Here is a 22288-nt window from a genome sequence, read left to right as displayed (position 1 = left end):
AGCACAAACAGGGAAGTCCACAGGGGACCAAGTATTATGTAAGAGGTAATAAATTTGGATTTCGACAGGTTTGGAGAGACAGATATCTCCCTAGAAAGAAAACTAAGCAAGAGGTTAAGATTTGGAGTCAGTTTCTCAGATCTGTCCCCTGTTAACTTTCGGAGCTGAGCAAGTCTCAAGTACAATGAAGGAGTTACAGTGGTGACCTTTAAGACACTTTTCAATAGCAACTTTCTGCCATTCCAAAAATTGAAAATTTGAAATAAAAATACCAATATAATCAAGTTCTATCTTTAAAGTGTGAAATGTGTGAATGTAGGATAAAAATAAACAATTCAAGATGAATTTCAGTAAATGGATGAGAGGTTTTTAAGAGATCATGCAATTACAGCTACTCAAGAGACATCTATGAACCTTTATAAAGCTGACATCAGGCGTCTAACTCTATTTTCCTCCTTGCATGTCACAGAATACCTGCAGAATACTACAGCAAATAAGCCCTGAACCTGACCAATGTGGCAGTTCATATATTTTTATGAATAGCTCTCAACACTTTGAAAATTTCAGGCAAGTGAGAACTTTTTCATAAATAGCTCACTATATCAGGGGTAGCTCAAAACTGTGATCTACCTATTATGACTATTAGCAGATTATATGAGGACCACAAAAATAACAAGCCACGCAAATTGGCATAGGCCCAACGTCTATGAAAATTAAGCCTTTCCTTAAAGCATTTAGACTATGGGTCTAAAATGAATAAAACAGTGACCAATCACTCTGAAGTACTTTGAAGGGAAAAAATGATCAGTTAGGAAGCTAGTATATTTGCAATCCGAACATCACAAATATAGCACTCAGGATCTAACATAAAATTTAAAGCAAAGCAGCTACGATGGAGGAGAGAGAAGGTGTACACTGGAAAATGTAAGTGGCACCAGCAGGAATCTTGCAATTAAGGTTCTTTGTGTATTTTGGGGGAGCTTTGTTGTTGTAGTTGCAGTGTGAAAATGCTTTCATGTAACCAGTGAAAATTAAGTAGGTAAATGACGTGTATACGTACTATAACGTCAATAACTAATAATCTGTTCCACTGTCCTTTCAATTCAATTTTCTAAAAAATCTTTAAAGACATTGCATTCTTTTTTTAAACAAATTTAAAAACCTGTAATGTACAATTCTGAACTACATTACTACATTTTCATTTTAACACAAGAAAATTAAGCCATCTGTGCAATCTTAAAGCATCTTGAGTCCAGGAAGAATTGGACTGAAAGTCCCCGGAAGGCAGAGATTTGGTTTTCTCTTAAGCCTCTCTTAAGTTATCAAGGAAAGACAGGCCCCTTGCATTTTCAGAAACTTATCAGGTGCTTATCTGATAAGCAAAAGAAGAATGTCCATTTTTACTTTTCTGCTATTTCTAAAACTGCCTATCTTGGGAGAATACAAATTCCACACCAACTCTCCTCCCGAAACCCAGCTCTGCAACAGCTCTGCAACGACATCCACACCGCTTCATTCTCACACATCAAAGATCTGAGCTCCGAGACTGGATGCCCTGTGGCATGCTGCTCGCAGGCAGACTGGAGACCAGAGATCAGTCAAACTCCCTGAAACTCCCAGATGACAATCTATTCCTGAAGATAAAGGCATGGCCAGCGAGGGGGTAAGAAAAGGGACTGGCTATTCAGTCTCTCACTAGCAGGCTGAATCTTGTCTCCCTCAGTTGAGGAAGGAGAATGACACAGGACTGAGAAGCCAAAGCACTCAGAAAAGGACAAACTGAGAAGCAGTTCAATCAATTCTCCTAGCTTTGGACCAGCCAAGGACACCTGCAAGAACCCTGACTCCAAGTGACAAAGGAAACAAGCCAGGAAGGAGAGGGACAATAGGTGGGCTCTCCCTCTAACTCCTTAAAACGAACTCCTTACAAGTGACCAAAGCATCAACGTACTCACCCAAAGAACCAAAGTATTTGCCCAAAGCTTCACAGTACTCATTCAAAGCTTCACAGTACACCCTACCTGGTGGCACTTCGTTGTTCTGGGAAGCAAGTGGTCTCTGAGGCTTGATCTCTGGGCTAGTGACTCAATTCCCTCATCTACAAATATCTCCTACTAAAGGACAGTGATGAGAAGGAAATCAACCTACAGAAAGTACCCAGCATGAGGCCTAGCACAAAGCAAGCACCCAATACTTAAAAAACAGTAGCATGAGTTATATCATATAACTCATTATGAATGATTCATTCTTTGGAGACTTGGCATGTCTGGTCCACAAGAGCCTTTTAAAATGCAAATATGACTGAAGTCTATTAACAGCCTTAGTTGACAGCCACATTGAACACAGGATGAGGAAGGGATGCTGGCAGGTGTGCAGAGAAGAGGGTTGGCAGAGGTACCAAGGACCTGCCATGCACCAGGGAAGACACTGTTATTCAAACCTTCTCCCATTGAATGGTAGTTTATATATCATTTTTTTGGACCTCAGTCAGGGTTCTCAACCTGAACCCTTTCACATCATTGGAGGCTGGAGGAAATAAAACCTAAGTCGGAGAAGAAGCTGGCACCTGTGTTCAGTTTTCTTCCACTCTCTTGCTTCTGTTTGTTCCCAGCTTTTGTCTCAAAAGCAAGTGTTCCCCTGGCCTTGGTCACTACAGCTGTCATAGCCATTTTCATTTCACCAACATCCACTCTTGGAATGCATCCCCCTGCCCTGCTAAAACGTCCCTGAAGGCACAATGGATTTCCTTTCTTCCTTTTAAAATGTGTCTAATGCATTGCCTTGCATGACCTGTGTGCTTAATAAAATATGAACTGATGAAGAAGAGGCTGAGAACTGCAAAGACCTACCAAAGGCTGTAAGAGTGTAATGCTGGGAAACATCCTTTTTCCTCCTCTATGCTGTTTATGAGAAGTTGGAAGGTGGTCACCTGCTAGAGTTTAGCAAACCATGTGTCTGCCTCTCCTCCAGAGGCAAACGTCTAAAACAGCCAGTGGAGGAGAATTTCATTGCCCGAGGAGACTAAAGTTACTGTCACCTATACCACAAAACCTGAGAAGACCCCAAATGGTGTCCTAGCTTGAAATAAACAAGGCAGAACTTCCAGTCTTCAAATTCTTATCTTAGAAACAAAACAAAACAAAACAAAAAACCCAATATTGACTTTTCCATTTGCCCAGGAGCATTCTGAGGAATCCACAAACAATCCATGATGCCAAGTGTTAAACTCCATTCTGCTCCTGTACTTGGTGTCAAGGTCTGGTACCTCCTGCCCAGTGCCACTGTCAGTGCCACCCTAAGGACAGACACGACTGCTATTCCCTTTTCATGCAGATGCCTAAACTAGTTTACTTCCCCTGTGGGGAAGGGATGAGCACAAAAATCATGCAGAATATGTGTTCCCACAGAGCTCAGAAAGTTGATGATCTCAGAGGATATTGTACAGAAAGACCCTTGACACTTCCCTAAGGAAGAATGTCTTCTGTAAAAGGCTACTGCCAGGACAAAAAGCATGTGCTGAGAAAAATCTACGGCCTGCTGCTGCGAGTGTTTCCAATTCTGATGTCCCACTTCCTCTTTATAAGCACATTCCTTCCCTCCTTATTTCTCTTCTTAAAAAGACACTCTGGCATTGGGTCTCAGTTAAGAAGCAAAGTGCAATGTTCTATTAAAGGCTGTAAGATAAAAAGGGCTTAAAATGGATTTCAATAAACATAAAAGCCTTGAATGCAATATAAGATCTACTGTGTTCTACCACTTTTAATGTTTGGAAAAAAGAACTTATTTTTAAACGTTGGCAGCCTAACTTTTTAAAAATAAAGTTTCATTCACTTACAGCTTATTCACACAGGCCATAACATACAGCTCTTTAGCAATACAGTTCTAAGAGTTGTAATGTCCTAACCTGGCCTTCCAAACCTATCTCACAGTGGTTTTTGGAAGAATCAATAATAGATGTGAAAGTAATTTGAAATCTGCCAAGGGCTAATCAACTAGATAATCAAACTGTTGTTATTCCTATTATTAACACATATCATAGCATACAGTATATACCTGAAGAGTATGGACTTTGGAATTCCAAATTGTACTTCCACCACTTACTAGTTAGCTACACAAGCACAGATGGTCCTCAATTTAAAATGGTTCAACTTAGGATTTTTTGACTCTACAATGGTGCCAAAATGACAGGCATTCAGTGGAAATTGTACTTAGAAGTTTGATTTGTGATGTTTTCTGGGGCTAGCCATATGCAGTATGATACCCTATCGCAATGCTGGGCAGTGGTAGTGAGCCGCCGCTCCCAGTCAGCCACACAACCACAAGGACGAACAACCAATACTTTACAGTGGACCATGTTACCAGATGACTTTGCCCAACTGTAGGCTAATGTAACTGTTCTGGACACATTAAAGGTTCGGTACCTTAGGTGTATTAAATGAATTTTCAACTTACAATATTTTCAACTTATGATGGGTTTATCAGGACATAACCCCATTGTAAATCTAGGAGCTTCTGTACGGTGTGAGGGGCAAGTTACTTAACTCCTCCAGGCCTCAGTTTCCACTGGAAAATGGAGATAACACCCACTTTATCAAGTTGTTGTGATGATGAATATAGCAAATGTATGTAAACTTCTTGGCACGTAATGAACACATATTAAATGATAGCTCTAATTATTGTGAGGCTAATTAAAATTCAAATGTTCGGCCAGGCGCAGTGGCTCACGCCTGTAATCCCAGCACTTTGGGAGGCCAAGGAGGGTAGATCACGAGGTCAGGAGATCAAGACCATCCTGGCTAACACAGTGAAACCCTGTCTCTACTAAAAATACAAAAAATTAGCCAGGCGTGGTGGCGGGCGCCTGTAGTCTCAGTTACTTGGAAGGCTGAGGCAGGAGAATGGCATGAACCCGGGAGGCGGAGCTTGCAGTGGGCTGAGATTGCACCACTGCACTCCAGCCTGGGCGACAGACCGCGACTCCGTCTCAAAACAAAACAAAACAAAAAATCCAAATGTTCAGCTATTGAAAACAGAAGAAGGGAGATAGATGAGACGACAATCTTACCCGAAGGAGGACAAATGCTAAAAACATGGATGCTACATGCTGGAGATCCCTTCTTAGCCAAACACCACCCACCCACTTCACTCCCTCTTCTTCCCCATGATGTCAGACGTTCCTCCTTGCTTTGCATAACTGTGCAGCGGTCAGGGAAAGTTAGTCTTTAACTCCAGGCTTGACAAAGTGATGATTCATCCTGGGAAGGGGGTACAGCCTGTTGCCAGCCTTATCACACAATCAGGCATCCACCAGAATGGCCAGAGGCCAGAGGCCAGAGACCAGCCACTTAGGATTCTGCTGTCTGTCCACATCTCCAGTAGTGGCAGTGTTCAGATGCTTTACATTTTGTTAATGTATAGAACAAGGAGTACTTGAGAGGAATTCAATTGTGTTGTATTTTATAAAACAATTCACAGCGTAAGTGAAAAGTCCAAAATGGTAAGACAACAACAAAACAAGTCTCCCTCTGTTAGCTGCCCCAGCACAACGTTTTGCCAGGCAGTGTGTTAGTTCTAATGACAAACAGCTTGACGGTTGGACACCATCCCACTTCAACTTCACATCATAATGGTTCCTGAGGACAAGTCCCAGTGCTTTTCAGCCTGGCCTGAAAATTTGACCACATCCCCCACGAAAAAGACAAACCCTCAGCAGTAGCTTATACAGCTCTTTTCCATTACCATTTAGTGGGCAGGAGACATTTTTTTCCCCCACAGCAAGCTCCTAATTCGCCTTCTCAGGTTAAGAGGCTTTCAAACTTGGTTCATCTCAAAATAAATGGCCAAAGGGGTGATTTAATGGCGGACCCTCAGCTTGTCAAAGAGGCAGCTCTGGGCACTTCCCAATCCTGTCTGCAGCCAGACTACTACAACAGAATGTCTCCTAAATTATCACCACAGTAATTCTAACCTTCAGTCCGACTTTGGGAATCCTTCCACCAGTGTCCCATAGGTACAAACCATGAATGCCTGGAAATGTCAGCCTCCTCCCAAAACAGTTTTGCTTGGAATACCCCATTCAAAAAACACACATCATTCAATCCCCCATAGCTTCCTCCCTACGTCAGCCAATCCTTTGGGGATTCTCGATTCCAATCTAGGAAAGGGTCGCTTAACAAATGTCTGACATATTACGTTTAATTCTACCACCTCTAAATGATCCTCACACAGAGAGTGAAAGCACAGAACACTTGAATGCCAGGGCTCCTCAGTTCAAACCCCAAACGCTGCTGTGTGTGGTGTGTTTTCTGGGACAGACTGTAAAAGTGTTTTTCAATTGTGTTACATAGTCTGATTCATTTATAGCAATGTCTAATTTTCTGGTGGTTTCTGCCCTCAAACAGTCCTGGAAAACTGTTGTACTATATTATACTATTAAAAAAAATTATGTCAAAATTGATTCTATAAAATTTGTCTCCTACCCATTCCAGCCAATATCCACTAGCTACACACACAGACCCAGAAGTACACACATACACACCATAATAGTTCATAGCAAAATTTTTTCAATTCTCAAAAAAAAAAAAAAAACGGGGGGGAGGGCTTCTTTCACTGTAATTAACAAGAGTTGCTTTGAGCAATCTAACATTGGGAGCGCCTAGAAACTCAAGCAGCACACAACTTGTTGCAGCAACAAACGTTGGGCCGAAGCCTGAACAAAGCGCTACAAATAAGCTCCAGAAACTCACAGGGCCCTTGAACAAAATGTTGTGTTTGCAATTACCTCTCCAGCGCGCTCTCATCACCCTCTCCCAACCCTCTCCCCAAGTCTCTTCCCGATACCAGCACCCTTCCTGGCTCCCGTCTCTAATCTGCTTTCCATTCCAGCCCCGCCCCCTTCCCCTTCCCTCTCTGGGACCGTGAATCAATCCCATCCCGGGCAGGAAACGAGACCCAGGGCAACCCCCTCCGCTGCGGCGGAACAAAGGAGGAGAGCGCAGCTGCACGCGCAGGGAGGCCCACAGCGTCCCGGGCCCCTCCTCCCCCGCCGCCGCCGGGGCACACCGCACCTGAACCCCACTCCCCAGGATGCCCCATTGTTCTCCCTCCGCTTTCCTGCCCGGAGGAAGCCACACCGTGTCTTTCCAGGGAGCCAGGAAACAGCTGTGGGCCACAGGGATGGAGGGGCTGTGGGTGAACACGAGGAGAGCCGAGATTCGACTCTCCCCACAGGTACGAGAGGCACGGGGCAAAGAGCGAGCAACTTACTTTACAAGCCCTTCTTCCCTCCCGCCACCCCCGAAGCCACTGCGAAGTCACGACCACCCTCCGCGACCTACAGCGTGCGCGGTTCCCGCCGCAGCGCCTCCTCCCCCGAGACAGCGGCAGAACCCGCTGACCCCCGCCCGCAGGGGGCGACCGGGCCAGGGACCGCGGGCACAAAGGCGCGGGGCGTGCGCCTCGGGGGCCGCGGCCGGACGCAGAGAGAAGGGCAGGGGAGAGAGAAAGCGCTCGCGCTACCTTGCTTGGCGCTACCTCGCCGGGCGTCACTCCGCCTCCACGTCGTCCTCGCTCTCCGGTGGCTCTCCGGGACGCGGGCCCTGCCCGGGGCTGCGGGGCTCCCGACGCGGCTGTTCGGCCAAGGCTGTCCCGCGGCTGCTGGCCGACTGCGCGCCCCGCGCTCAGGCACTGCCTCCACGCGCCGCGGTTGAGACTCCCGTGCGCACCCGGCTGCGGAGTGTTCAGCGGCGGCGGGAGGAGCCCGGCCACTCCCCTCTAGCCCGCTGGCGGAGGGGCCGGCCGAGGGGCGGGGGCGACGACCTCGCTGCCTGGGATTCGCCCCTCGGCGCGCGGGCAGGAACAGGAGCCACCGCCTCCGAGCCGACTCACCTCCGGCCGCCCGGTGCCGGCTTCACAGCGCCCCCCGGTGAGCGTCGTGGCGGCCTCCGCGCCTTGCGGGTTTGCGGCCAGACCCTCTGCACCGGGGGTGAGCCTGGATGGGACGAGGCTTGAGGGAAAGAAGGGCGACCGTCGCGGCCCCCACGGAAGGCAGTCTTTCTACCTTTTTTCTTCCAGACTTATTGACATAAAATGAGAAATACAACGTTTGACAACTCGAAGCCAGCCTGGGGGCACATTCCGGCAAAGAGTGAAGTAAGTCTCAATTTTTCCTCCTCCCCAAGATGAAAATGTTTGGATGCCAAGAATATCAGAAAATATTAATTTCACAGAAAAAGAAAAAAGAATACTGAGTGGTGTGGTGTTTCTTCATTTACAGGACTTTTAGTATCTTTTAAATTACTTGATCTCACATTGTGGGTAATAGCTACTGGCCAATTCTTTATGTTATAGATAAATGAGAGGTAGTTTAAAAGAAATTTGAAATATCCATACATATTTGAATAGAGTGTATTAACTGGCCCTGAGTAATCATCAGTGATGGGGTGTATTATACAGGCATGTAGGGGCCAGAGAATCGGGACACCCCACACACACACACCTCACTCAAGCCCTATTGCCTCATTGGAGAATTGAGAACAATCCTCTTGACCCAGGTCCTGGTTTCTTCATCTCCGCACAGGGAAGGGTGCGCATTCAAACTTACTCACTGGGTGAGGTGAGGATTACTTGAGTGAGGTGTTAAAAGCACTGTAGACACAGTAATTATTACTCATGGTTCTAACTACTTTATCCTGTAATGAAATAAATTGCCATAAATGGGACAGGTTTAAATGGACTGACCTGTATCTGGAAACTGTCACTAAAGTGAGGTGAACTAAAGAATTCAGACCATATATAGTAACTGTTCCCATTGGCATAAGAACCACAGGCGCTGGGATTTGTTAAATGCCACTAGTAGAGTTTGGAAAGGTGGGACCTTCACAGACTGTGTCTGCTGGGAACTGCCCCGTCATTAGATGTCACCATCAGCATCACTTCAGATGTACAGGTGGTGTGATAATGTCCTAAACTAACACATACTGGGTACCAGGGACTGTTCTTTGTTTAATCCTCACAAAAACTTTGTGAGGTAAGTTTCTCTCATTATCCTTATTTTACAGACCAGCAAAGCCAAGGACAGAGAGGTCTTCAGGGAATACATGGCTATGGTGGTTTGAAGACTCCCATTAGAGAGTGGATATTAATTGCCCTCCTTTTGAATATGGTCTGGACTTAGTGATTTGATTGTAACAAATAGAATACAGCAGATGTGATGCTATGTGACTTCCAAACCTAGGTCATAAAAGGAGACAGAGGTTTCACCTGGCTCTCCCTTGGGACACTCACCTTTGGAACCCAGCTGCCATATTGTGAGGAAGCTCAAGCCACAGGGAAGCCCATGTGTAGGTATTTGGGCTGATGGTGCCAGCCGAGGACCCAGTCTACTGCCAGTACAACTTATACCAGGCATGTGAGTTGGCGAGCTTTTGAAAGAACTCTGACTGACCACGCTGCCTGAGAGACCTAGAGAGAAAACCTAGCTGAGCCAAGTCAGGCCCCGGGAACGTAAGTGATAATAATAAAAGATTGTCATCCGGGTGGTGGTTGCATAGCGATAGACACCTAGAACAGTGACAGAGCTGGAATTTGAACCTAGAAAAGCTGACTCTATAGTCTTCACCACAAACTATCAAGCATACTACCTCAGACCTTGATAACCTAGCATGATGAAAACCCTGGAGATCCCAGCCTTCACAACAGACAACATATGAACCTGCCACCTGGTGATGTGTGTTAGACTCACGTCTCCATTTTGCTTGTCTGAGTTTAGGTTCTGAAGTGACTGCTTATAGCAGTTTGACAGTTCATGGAACTTCTGACCTCTACTATCCAGTTCAGCTTTTCAAAAATAGCGGAAATGCAGATGGCAGGTTCATGAATATAAAATGTAAACAAATTGAAGAGTGGGGAAATTCTATAAACTTTTGATCTTGGGATGTGGCCAGATTTTAGAAAAAGTATGTTTGAGACAACTATGTGCTGAGTAGCTCTATTGAAAGAGCTAGCTGCCAGAACAAAAGTTTTGAAACTCCTGACTCAAGAAAGGGACAGGACAGAATTATGTCAGAACAGTTCTGCCTCTAGACGGACCTAGCATAGTGGGTACAATTAAGACTTTCTCTCTGTTTTTAGCAAGTTCTAAAAAGAAAATGATAGAAACTGTAGAACACATCCTAATAAACACTAAGAAAATGAACCAAGTTATTAGCTAAAAATATTTCTAGAGAAAAACCATGCCTCTCTTTTAAAAATACTGTTTACCTAGTTTTCATAAATCTCAAAACCCAAGCTTCTGAAGACATACCATGAGGTTTTAAAACACTTTTAACTTCCTGGCCATTTTTTTCAAAAACCGATCAATCAGCAACTTTTGAAATTGTAAAAAGCAGATTAAAGTTATTCTCACAATTGTCAAGAATAGGTAACAGGCTGGGCTCAGTGGCTCACACCTGTAATCCCAGCACTTTGGGAGGCCGTGGCAGATGGATCACAAGGTCAGGAGTTCGAGACCGGCCTGGCCAATATGGTGAACCCCCATCTCTACTAAACATACACAAATTAGCCAGGCGTGGTGGCATGCTCCTGTAGTCCCAGCTACTCGGGAGGCTGAGGCAGAAGAATCACTTGAACCCGGGAGGCGGAGGTTGCAGTGAGCCAAGGTCGCGCCACTGTACTCCAGCCTGGGTGACAAAGCGAGACTCCACCTCAAAAAAAAAAGAATAGATAAAAAATCCATCAATTACAAAGGCATTTTTTACTTTCTCCTCAATCTATTTGGAGGAAACAGAAAGAAAGAAAAAGTAGAAAACTGTTATTGAGATTTAGGGTGAAAAACATAAATTATCAAATTATACGAATGCAGTAAAAGAATACAAGAAGTGTGCTTTGCCTCAATGGAAACATGCAACAATTTAAACTCATTCAATTGAAATCTTGCCATCCTTGTGGAAAATGTAGAATTAAAAGCATATCTCAGTGTGTCCCAGGAAGAGAATTACCACTAGGCATGTAAGACTTATTTTTTCTTAGTTGCTTTTACTTGAGCCCTTTCAAGAAAATTAAAAGGAGTTCAACATTGAGAAGAAGACTGACGAAAGAACCGTGTGACCTGCCTCTGCCTCATTTTGATGTAGCAACCATAAAAGTGGACTGGAAGTCATACTTTTAGATTTTCTCACTGACTCTGTCTTTGTTCTACTAAGTTTACAGTTTTGGCCAGAGATTCATACTGTCTGTCCTTAGTTATTTTACATCATGTGTTAAAGACTCTCTGTCTTTAAAATTCTCGGTCTTTGTTTTTGCCGTATTTTCTCTCTCACATACCCACCCAAACAGTTTTCACCTGCTTTACATATATTTTTTTAAAAAAATAAAATAAAATAAAGACAGGATCTCATTCTGTCACCCAGGCTGGAGTGCAGTGGCACAATCATAGCTCACTGTAACCTTGAACTCAAACAATCCTCTCCACAATCCTCCTGCCTCAGCCTCCCAAGCAGCCAGGACTACAGGTGCATGTTACCATACCCGACTAATTTATTTGTATTTTTTGTAGAGATGGGAGTCCCACTATTGTTGCCCAGGCTGGCCTTGAGCCCCTGGCCTCAAGTGATCCTCCTGCCTCGCCCTCCCAAAGCACTAGGATCACAGGTGTGGGTCACTATTCCCAGCCATTACTTATCCTTTCAAACTAAATTCAGTTTTCGCCTATTCCTAACCATCATCTTGAATTAGATTCTGCCTTCTTTACTATGGTAGCATCTGAATGCCACATCCTCTCAGTACCTATTAATTTGCCCCAGGTCATGAAATCTTTTTATGTATCCTCTTCTGGATGTTTGACTTCTCCAACTAGATAGTAGGCCTCTAGATAAAACTAGTCAATCAGTTTGAAAACACCAGGACTGAGGTAAGATCAGTTTTAGAGAGCTGACTGTCCTAGGAAATATTCTAAATGCTCTACGTATGTGTTAACTCTTTGAAGCCGCACAGCAGTCCAACGAGGTAGGTTATATCATAATCCCATTTTAGAGATGATGAAGCTGAGGCAGGCAACTTACACTGAGTGTGGCTTCCTCTCCTGCCTCCTTTCCACCTCTTCCAGCTCTTCCTCTTCTGCCACCCCTGAGACAACAAGACCCACTCCTCCTTTTCCTCCACCTCAGCCTACTCAACGTGAAGAGGATGAGGATGAAGACTTTCCACTTAATGAATAGCAAATCTATTTTCTCTTTCTTATGATTTTCTTAATAACATTTCCTTTTTGTCTAACTTACTTTTTTTTGTAAGAATACAATATATGATACAATATAAAATATGTGTTAATAGACCATTTACATTATCAATAAGGCTAATACGTCAACAGTAGGCTATTAGTAGTTAAGTTTAAGTTATACGTGAATTTTTGACTGCATGGAGGGTCAGCATCCCTAATCCCCAAGTTGTTCAAGGGTCAAGTGTACTGTATTATTTCTTTAGTATATGTCTCTTAGTTTAGGATAGTCCTCCAAATGCAGTAAGCACTGAGTTAGCTATTTCTTAAATAGCTTCATACAAAAGAAAATCCTTTAAAATATATTTAAAGAGTGCTTTAAAAATAAGAGCTTCATGTTTAAAGTATTATTTGAAATTAAGATTAACTATTACCCCAAAAAGAAAAAGTTTCTATAGCATTGTCAGCCTCCAAGACTCAGCGGTAAAATCACAACTCTTATTCTAAGTATTTAACAAACTATAGATAAATGACATCAAGAATATTTGAAGGTAAAAAGACGGATGGAACTTATCCCAGGCAGGGAGAAAATTTACTAAAGCTATTTGAGGATAAAAAGAGGAATTTGAAAAGCTCACAAATAGGCTCCCTTGTAGGTACTGTACTAGACTATTTGAAAATCAAGAACAATTCTTTATGTTTTTAAAAGAAAAATGTAATTTGAGCACTAAAATCAGGCAGTGAAAAGTATAATTTTTTCTCCACAAAATGCATTTCTCCACAGCTCAGAGTACTCTGAGCCTCAAATAAATTATAGACCCATTGCCAGGAAATTTAAATTGCCTAAATTTTTTCCCCTGACATTTTATAATTTAGCATTCTGTCATTTCAACTAGTAAAATAATTGTCTCTTTTATTTCTTCTCATGCTACAGCCAGTTAGGACTATGATGGCAAAAACCTAGCTGTGAAACAATAAATCAATCTGAAAAATGGCTATACTTTTTCCCAATCTTTTTAAAAAATCATTTTCATTTTTCTAATGATAACTCAGAAGCTGTCATCTCGTTGCTGGGGAGACCCTAGGAGTACTGCAAGGAAAAGCAAATATTATGGCAAAGGAAAAAAACTACTGGCCGCCTATACCAAATGAAAAGTAATTTAGCAAATATATGATGTAATCGTCTGTTTCTGCTTCAGTCCCTAAAACTAAATCTATATATTTGATCTGGCACATACATTCATCACAGGCGTTAGCATATGAAATTGCTGATAGAGAAAGGTAATTGTGTATAACTCAAAAATATCCTATTGTATTAACAACCAAAATGGCACAACTCTAGGTTTAGGGGCCATTGACGGAATAAACCAAAATTTAGAAATATAGGCAAAAGGTTAATCGCCCATTATTTCAGCTGCATTGACATCTGTACAATATGAGAAGCTCCATGAAGGTGGAGTTTGGTTCACTATTGTGTCCTCAGAGCCTCGGAACATAGAAAGTACTCAATAGTGTTAGATTGATGAACTAATTTCATGAGTAGTTATGTTAGGTAAATCAAGTTAGCCTATAATCTCAGCCAAGAATTTCTGATATCTCGTTAAAGACTTTCCAGAGCGCAAGGTAGGACAAAAGCAGTTCTTGCTGATGGATTCGTAGGAATGCTCTTCTTAAGGTTTGAATAAAGCCGGAAAAACTTTATAGAGAGTAGCACCAAAAGCACAGCCCATCTCATGCAGAGGAAGAATCAGACCATGGACGTCAGGGTGTTGACAAGCAACCCACCTCCCCAGGACAAACATGGCCTTTACTAAATAAAGATACCTGCATAATCCTTTCCATTAGACACATGCTACACTATGGGTATTTTTCCTGAAACCCATTCGTGCCAATCTGAGTAAGAGCAGGGAGCAGAAGCTTGTCTTACACTCTTAGGGGCGCTCTTGCCAGGCCCCAACCTCATCTGCCCCCAAATCCCCTCTCAGTGACTGGGAATGCTACAAAGTTCCCATAGATCTTGAGTCTGGACCTGAGATAATCTTGACACAGCTCATGGGCCCCAAACATTTTCCCCTCAGGGGCATTGGGTCTATAAATTGCTTCAAAAAGTCCTTCGTTCCTAGCCTCCTCAAAACTCTTGCCTACTCTCTGAGGGGTTCCTTCAGAGACCTGCATGTTTCTTCAAGTCCACAGTTGCATTAAATTGAAAATCATGTTTTATAATTTTATAGTTTGCTTTATAAATCTTTATCAGTCAAAAGCAGCTATCACCCTGAAGGTTTACCCTGGGCAGGGGAAGAAGAAGCTCTTTATTTTTGGTACATAAGCTCCTTGGTACTTTTAGCCCCACTGGGTAACCTTGATGGGTGTTGTAATCGTTCTAGATTATCAGACATATAACAGTCTCAACCCTGAGGACTCCTTCCATTCTAGTGACTTGTGATCAGGCACCACTACCCCAGGGCCACAGAATGAAGTAGATGAAATTTGTCCTACATCAAGAAGTATTTACTGAGTATCTATTTAATCCTGTGCTAGCCCTGTCACTACCACAGGATGGTAAACATGATGGTGAGGGTCTTTGACCTCCTAGAAGATAGGGTCTAGCTTCAGGCCTTTGTCTCCTCGGATATACTGCCTCTTCCTTTGTAACGTCCCTCCAGTCCCAGGGCAGCGAGGGCCCTGATGCTGTTTCCAGGCTCCCCCAGGTCTCACCAGGCCCCTTGACCCCTTATATGTTGTTCCAAGTGTTTTTAAATCAGTAATGTGCAACCTGCGGCTACAAGGGCTACAGCACAATCCAGCATTTCAATTCTGAGTAAAAGATTAGAAAACGGCTTTTATGTTCCTCTTTTCCAGACATTTAAATATTGAATTTCAAATATTCAAAAATTTAGTGACTAAAAGTCACTCATCAACATTTTTCTAGCCAATCAAGTAAAATATTAAAGAAACTACTTGAATTGCCTTTTAAACTGTGGCCCACTATGGACTTTCAGATTTCAAGCTATATTTACTTCTTTTCATACAAATAGCTTTCAAGTTTTGTAATAATAAATATGTATTATTTTTATAATCAGGAAAAAATAATAAAGCTATTTTCATCTTGAACAAAATATGTGGCCTGCAAATTTTTGTTGTTTTTCTGAATTGGCCCAACTGAAAACATAAATAGGTAAATATTGCTTGAGTGGTTTTTCCAATACTCTTCCATCAGAACATTTCAGTACTTGGTGATCTTTCTCATTAGGTCATGTTAGAGACTGGCAAATCTGATAACCAAATCACGCTGAATGAGGGTTTATACTAATCACCCATGGAGAACATTTGCTTTGAGTACAGGGTCCTTGGATTTCTTTATTGCACTCTTTTCCAGAAGAGATTCTTCTTTCCATATCGTAATGTCATGTGTCCAAGGTAGTAGACAGGGTGGGAGGCATGGGTAGGAGTGCTGGGGGAAGTCTCCCCATTGCAAGCTTGGTAGTTGGCAATGAAGGCCACTTTAAAGAAGAATTTCAAAGAAGAAACACAATCTGCCAAGGGCGATGCGTCCAAGATCCTTGGGACAGTTTGATGAGCTTGCCTTAATGCAAAAGAAAGAATAAAGTCAAGATTTTAGGTAGAGCTGATAGAGATGGGGGAGGGGGTGGTACATGTGTTTGCTAGAGCCTTCAAAAATGGCTGGCCCAATACTTATATGTGATGACTTATATATGGTATTATGGACTGCATGTTTATGTCCTCTCAAAATTCATATGTTGAAATACTAACCCCCAATGGGATGGTATTAGAAGGTAGGATTTTGGGAGGTAATTAGGTAGAACCCCCATTGTGGGAGTAGTTTCCTTATAAGAAGAGAAAGACCAGTGTTCACTCTCTCAGCCATGTGAGGATACAGCAAGAAGGCGGCTGCCTACCAACCAGGAAGCAAGCCCTCACCGGTCACCAGAGCTGTCAATGACTTAATCTTGGACTTCCCAGTTTATTCAATGAGAAATAAACACTGTCTAAGGCACCCCACCTGTGATATTTTCATTATAGCAGCCCAAACTAATACATATGAAATCTTCAAACTCCAAACTAGCTGTTTCCCAAGCTAGTTGCTATTGCAACCAACATAGTTCTACCTGGTTTCTGTTCAATAGTTTATCCATAACTTTTTGCTTTTGAAATAAATTCTGGAACTTAAAGATTATACCCCCTCCTATCCCTATCACTGAGATGTCCAGGCGAACTCTATCTTCATTAGTAACCTTAGTGTGTGAAGGGCATATCAAAGTCTTAAGTATTGGATGATGTTTTATAATATACTATATGATAAATATATTTTTGAAAAAAGATTGCTTTTATAATATAAATAAGCAAAGTTTTAAGAAATCAGTTTGGTAGGTGGAAGTATCCAGAAATTTAAGCTGTGATCTTCTGGGAGAAGGGGGCTCTATCTGATCAGAACTTAGAGGTGACAAAGTGAAATTTGTATGTTTATTGAAAAAGAAGCCTGGATCTTAACAGCTCTCTACCCACCAGTCAAGTTTTTTAAAGTTTAGTATATGGTTTCTGTCTACTTTCTCACTTCCCTTTCACACCCCAGTCCTTTGCTCTTATGAGTACATTAAAACTGATCTTGCCAAGGTCTTCAGTGATCTGTCAATTGCCACATCTTTTTCTTTTTTCTTTTTTTCTTGAGATAAGGTCTTATTCTGTCACCAAGGATGCAGTGCAGTGGTGCAACCGCGGAATCAAGTTATCCTCCCGCCTCAGCTTCCCAAGTAGCTGGGACCACAGGCGCATGCCACCGTACCTGGCGGCTAATTTTATTTTATTTTTTTAGGGAGGAAGTCTCCCTATGCCCAGCCTGGTCTCAAACTCCCGGGCTCAAGTGATCCTCCCACCTCAGCCTCCCAAACTGCTGGGATTACAGGTGTGAGCCACCGTGCCCCACCAGTTGCCACATCTTAAAGGGAGTTTTGGGTCCTCATAGCATTTGACTCCTCTGACACGTGGCATCCTACTGCCTTCTTTTTCTTTTTCTTTTTCTTTTGAGACGGAGTCTCGCTCTGTCACCCAGGCTAGAGTGCAGTGGCATGATCTCGGCTCACTGCAACCTCCGCCTGTGGGGTTCATGCGATTCTCCTGCCTCAGCCTCCTGAGTAACTGGGATTACAGGAGTATACCGCCATGCCCAGCTAATTTGTGTGTGTGTGTGTGTATTTTTAGTTGAGACAGAAAACGTTACCACCTCTGAAAAGGTCTCCTGATCCCCCAAACGAGAAAAGAGCACTTACTCAGTGCTCCAATAAAATTCTGTTGCCTCTAGCATGGAGTATATCACACCATGATCAAACTGCCTGTTCAATTATCAGTCTCTTTCACTACACTGAGACAAACTTGAGGGCAGAATCATATCTATTTATTTTCCAATGCTGTGTTTAACATAAGTCCTGGAATATAGTGGGAACTCAATAATGCTTGTATGCATGCCTCTATGCATGCGTGCACGAATGAATGAATACCAAGTGTTTCCAGTATCTTCTTTCATGGCTCCTTCATAGCGGTTATCACTCACTTTGAAAGATTACCCCATCTTCTTATAACAAACCCCAATAATTTTTGTGTAATAGTTGTAAAAAGCAAAAATATAACAAATAGCTACGATGTTTAAATAAAGCAGATATTTTATTTCTCGACAGTGAATTGAACTGATATCTCCTGTACTTCTGCTATACACTCTCATACCTTGATGCTAAAGAATTCCCACTTCGGCAGAAACAGATGCACCAGGCTGACCCCACTCAACTTATCACTAATGTTTCATAATAACTTCTATCTCTATTTCAGAGCCAATACATATGTTTTTCCTAATTTTCCTTCACAAGTCAATCTATAAGTATTCTACATTTCTAAATGCTTAAGCTCAAAGAGAAGATTTATTGGGACACTTTAAATACTTATTTCTTGCTTACTTAGGATTGAATGATCACAATGACTCAGGATCAATTGCTTTTTATCTTTTCAGTACTTATTTCACAGCTGAGCACTTCTCAGAGTTATGAACATGAGTCCAGTTTTTGACAAGACACAGCAAAGGCCAAAAGAATGAGCAAAATTATCCACCCTGGAACCCACATGGGACAGCAGGAAGTAAATCGACAGCATCTGCCGTGACTTATTACAGCGTACGTGTTACACTAGGCCCCAAATCAATCCCAAAATGGAAGTCTTGGGTTACGGGTCTTTCACCACAGGAAAGCAACGTACACATATATTCAACAATAACACTTCATAAATCTCTGCCCCAGTCACCGAACTTTATCTCATGTGGTGCCAATAAGAAAGAGGAATATCTTAAAACAGCAGGAGGAAATTACAGTTTCACATACAGAATCCTTTAATGTCACTATAGAGACATCTTTTTACACAAGTAAAACATGGAACTATCTTCCTTAGGGTGAGTCCAAAGTATCTGACAAAAAAATAGTGTCTGACAGACTCCATGTTTTGAAGTTTAATTCATCACTTAAAAGGAGGTAAACTGGAAGAAATTAAGTTATTTATAAAACTATAGTTACATAATGGGCACTACCTAGGGCATCCTGAATGTGGATAGAAAAAGAATATATGGCCAAGGACCATACATGGTAGGGGTAGGGTTCTGAATCTGGGATTGACAAGCTTTATGGGAAAGTGTGTGTCGTCGCGTGTGTATGCACCTCATGAACACACATAGATGTACACAGGCTCACTCACAATCATGGTATGTGTGCATTTTTCTCTGCGGAAAGGATTTTGACCATCCCTTAGATTCTCCCAAAAGGCCTTTGACTCACAAAGTGCTACAAATCACTCCTCCATAGCAAATATTTCCCACATTTATAAGCCAGGGGATGGTGCTATCAGGTGAGATTCAAAATTATTGGACCTGTGATGATGAAAAACACATTACTGGAGTACAGAGGCAGTAGTGCGAAGCAGACAGGATGTGCCCACTCAGATGGGAATGAAAGGGAAAGTGACTTGCAAATCTCATGAAACATCTTGCTGTAAAGCCCGTATCAGCAAGGCAAAGTCAGAAAATCCTCTGTTCCATGTCTGGGAGAGTGAAAACCACAGATGCCCCAGGTGCACAGAGGAAATAATGCTCCATCTGCTTCCTTAGTCTTTCTCACCTTACCTCACCCCAAACTTACCTTGGGCATTGAATTTTAATAGCTGTTTGTTTTTGTGGCTTATTGTGTATAAGAACTCCAAGGAACATAGAATAAAGTAATGCTGTCCAACATTCTGCTCTAGAGAACTGTTATCTGAGATGTTGTAATCTTGAACCCCCTATTTTGGTCAGGGCCCAATTAAAACAGAAACCACTGTAGGTGTCTCAAACACGAGGAATTTAATACAGGAACTTGTTTTTTGGCGTTTTTGGTTTGGTTGGTTTGGTTTGGTTTTGAAACAGGGTCTCGCTGTGTTGCCTAGGCTGGAGTGCAATGGCACAATCACAGCCCACTGCAGCCTCAACCTCCTTGGCCCAAGCAATCCTTCCGTCTCAGCCTCCCAAGTAGCTGGGACTATGGATGTGTGCCACTGCACCTGGATAATATTTTATATTTTTTTAGAGATAGGTCTCACTTTGTTGAGTAGGTTGGTCTCAAACTCTTGGGCTTGAGCAATCCTCCTGCCTTGGCTTCCCAGTTTGCTGGGGTTACAGGCATGAACCACCATGCCTGGCCAGGAAATTGTCATACCTGTGATGGAAGAAGCAGAACCCAGGAATTAAGCAGTGGGGTAACCAAAAGAATAACAGCAGTCAGAAGCCATTAACTCCCCTGGGGCTGGAGAAACTCAGAGAGAAGATGCTGTTACCAAAGCCTGGAAGATAGGAGAAGTCAGAAGCACAGTGGGGAGCATTCCTGACAGATACTGAGACTGAAGGGAGGGGCTGTTGACCAGCAGCTAAAATCATAGAGAAGCAGCCACTGCCAGAGACAGCATCAAAACAGACAGAGAGGAGGTGAAATCCCCTGGCTTCCTCCCTCTTCCCACCCTCCACTCTTCTGTTTATGCCTTCCTTCGGTTCAGCCTATGTGGAAGCCAGAGGGCAAGGGAACTGGAAAATGCAGTCCCCTGTGATAGACAGCAGAGCAGGGGAAAGGCCAGAGCAACCAGGGACATCACCAGCACATTCCCTTTTTTGAAGATAATGTTGGGATGGGTTTGAAGAGGAAAGCCAAATCGCTATGGAATTCTTCATTGATATGGAGTGGGAAATGGAGATGAAACAAAGGTACGGAGGAAAAAGGGGGTTGGCAAAGATTGGAAACGAAGAAAATGAAGAGAGAAGTAGTGGAGGAAGAGGTGCGAGGGACTCTCTCTCCAAGGTTGCTGGGACAGCTGCTCTGATTAGAGGCTCCATTCATCCTCCCGGAACAGCAGTAGGCTACAGTAGGCCAATAAAAGAATTAGAGAGCTGCGAGCAACCTTTTTAACCAGTAGAGAACTAAAATCCATACTTTGATGTTACTGAAGTTTGTTTAGATTGAATTCATTATTGATGAAAATTAATGTGAATTTAATTCTCTCCTGTCAAAATGGAATTTAAATATCTTTCAAGAAACTTATGAAGGGATTTCAGAAAGCCAAATCACTGCAGGCCCTTCTGTTCAGCACAAAGGGAAAAAGAACTGAGAACAAACAAAGCAGCAGAAAACATGTGTGGGGGGATAGGGTGTGGGAGAAAAGAGCCCAAGGGATTTCTTTAGTAATGTTTGTTTATGGCTGTTTCAAATTAAGGAACTAATTTTGGATTGGGGAATAAATAAAGTTCTGTGAGAAAAAGACTATTGCTAAGAACACAACGCCGCCTAGAGTTAAGAAAAAAAACCTCTAATCACACTTATAGTTGGCTCGTTTATTTTTTTGATGTTAATGTGTTTGTGAAAAGAACCCAACTCTTGCTATATTTCTTAATGTTTCCTGTTTGTCTGCTCATCCAGATAAATAACCCGCACCTCTGCCTACTTTCCTTACTCAAGTCTTTGATGATATCATCTTTTCAGAAGAGGCAGGTGCGGCACCTCTGGAACCTGCATTAACTCTCCCAGCAGGTCAGGAGTAATTCAAAGCCCAGTGCTACACTTCCTGGATTCCATGGACTCTACTTCATGGGCTGGTGCGTGGGATTTTTTCAGATGAGTAAAGATGTCTTGGCCCAGCAATATGCTTTGGTTAAGAGCTTAGTAGAAGAAAGTCCTTATGAAAACAGTCAACTTTTAAAAGGCCAGTTATCTGGTTTGAAATAGAATCTTCAAAGTGGGATTGCTAGAGCGCCCGCCGTGGTATACCTGAGCTGTGGCTGAGGAGTTTGTATAAGCCAGAGGATTGTTGCTGGCTTTTACTGAGTCATGCTCAGCTGCGTAAGAAAGGAAGCAGAGGCCTGTCTGAAGTTATAAAGTGTTTCATGAAGTCATTTTGCCAGTATGAAGACCTCATCCAGGAATAGTTTTTGTTTTTGTTGTTTGAGCCAACCAAAGAGAATACTGCTATGAGAAATTTCCCATTTAATATTCAGTCTCAACCGAGTTATTAATAGAAAGTAGTTCATGGCAACCATTTCTAATGTGCTGATAAATGCCTAGTATTACAACAACCAATGAAATACTGATCTTCTTATGTAGATTTTCTTAAAATCAGTATTTGGTCCTACCTTTTAGAATGCTGAAAACGTGCCATTTCTGAAATACATCTTCTTAGCCATTCTTGTTGTAGCTTACAGGCCATGTTTTTCAAACTCCTGAATGCAGGAATCCATGCTAAGTCAAAGAGATGTTGGTACTGCAGAAAGTGTAAGGTGCTATTCCCACTTTAAGGAGTTCATGATAATCCACTAAATCACCAATCCTAGTTATCAGTTCAGTCCTTTTTTCTTCTCTACCACTAAAGCTCCTTAAAGGTAATCATTATAATATCGACAAGTTATCAAATGCCTACAATAATAAGCCAGGCCAATACTGACTTGCTTTAATGCTCACAAGAATCCGAAGTGATAGGTAAATTAATCATACCCCTTTTAGAGAAATGGAAGTT

The 22288-nt window shown here is 42.5% G+C and overlaps 2 protein-coding genes across 6 annotated transcripts in view; one reads left to right on the top strand and one right to left on the bottom strand.

Moving 5' to 3' along the window:
- Nucleotides 1-7621, bottom strand: part of MYO1B (myosin IB) — a 178389-nt gene extending 170768 nt beyond the window's left edge. For all 4 annotated transcript variants that reach the window (XM_007965683.3, XM_038000623.2, XM_007965686.3 and 1 more), the window contains exon 1: nt 7519-7621. The gene's annotated coding sequence lies outside the window, so the exon portion shown is untranslated. The remainder of the gene's footprint in view (nt 1-7518) is intronic.
- Nucleotides 6713-21384, top strand: LOC103217534 (uncharacterized). 2 transcript variants are annotated; one of them, XR_012094246.1, is made up of 3 exons: nt 7127-7230; nt 8074-8151; nt 18228-21384. XR_012094246.1 is itself a non-coding variant. In XM_038000625.2 (2 exons), the coding sequence occupies exon 1, from the start codon at nt 7087-7089 to the stop codon at nt 8008-8010; it is 924 nt and encodes a 307-aa protein (XP_037856553.2). In that variant the 5' UTR covers nt 6713-7086; the 3' UTR covers nt 8011-8151; nt 18228-21384. The 2 variants fall into 2 exon arrangements, 1 of the variants encoding a protein (XP_037856553.2); XM_038000625.2 differs by having other exon boundaries at nt 6713-8151.
- The last annotated feature ends 904 nt before the right edge of the window (nt 21385-22288 follow it).

The sequence above is a fragment of the Chlorocebus sabaeus genome, chromosome 10, assembly GCF_047675955.1.
Source record: "Chlorocebus sabaeus isolate Y175 chromosome 10, mChlSab1.0.hap1, whole genome shotgun sequence".
Classification (NCBI taxonomy): Eukaryota; Metazoa; Chordata; class Mammalia; order Primates; family Cercopithecidae; genus Chlorocebus; species Chlorocebus sabaeus.
The sequence above is the reverse complement of the archived record's forward strand: the minus strand, read 5'-3'. Positions and strand labels throughout refer to the sequence as shown.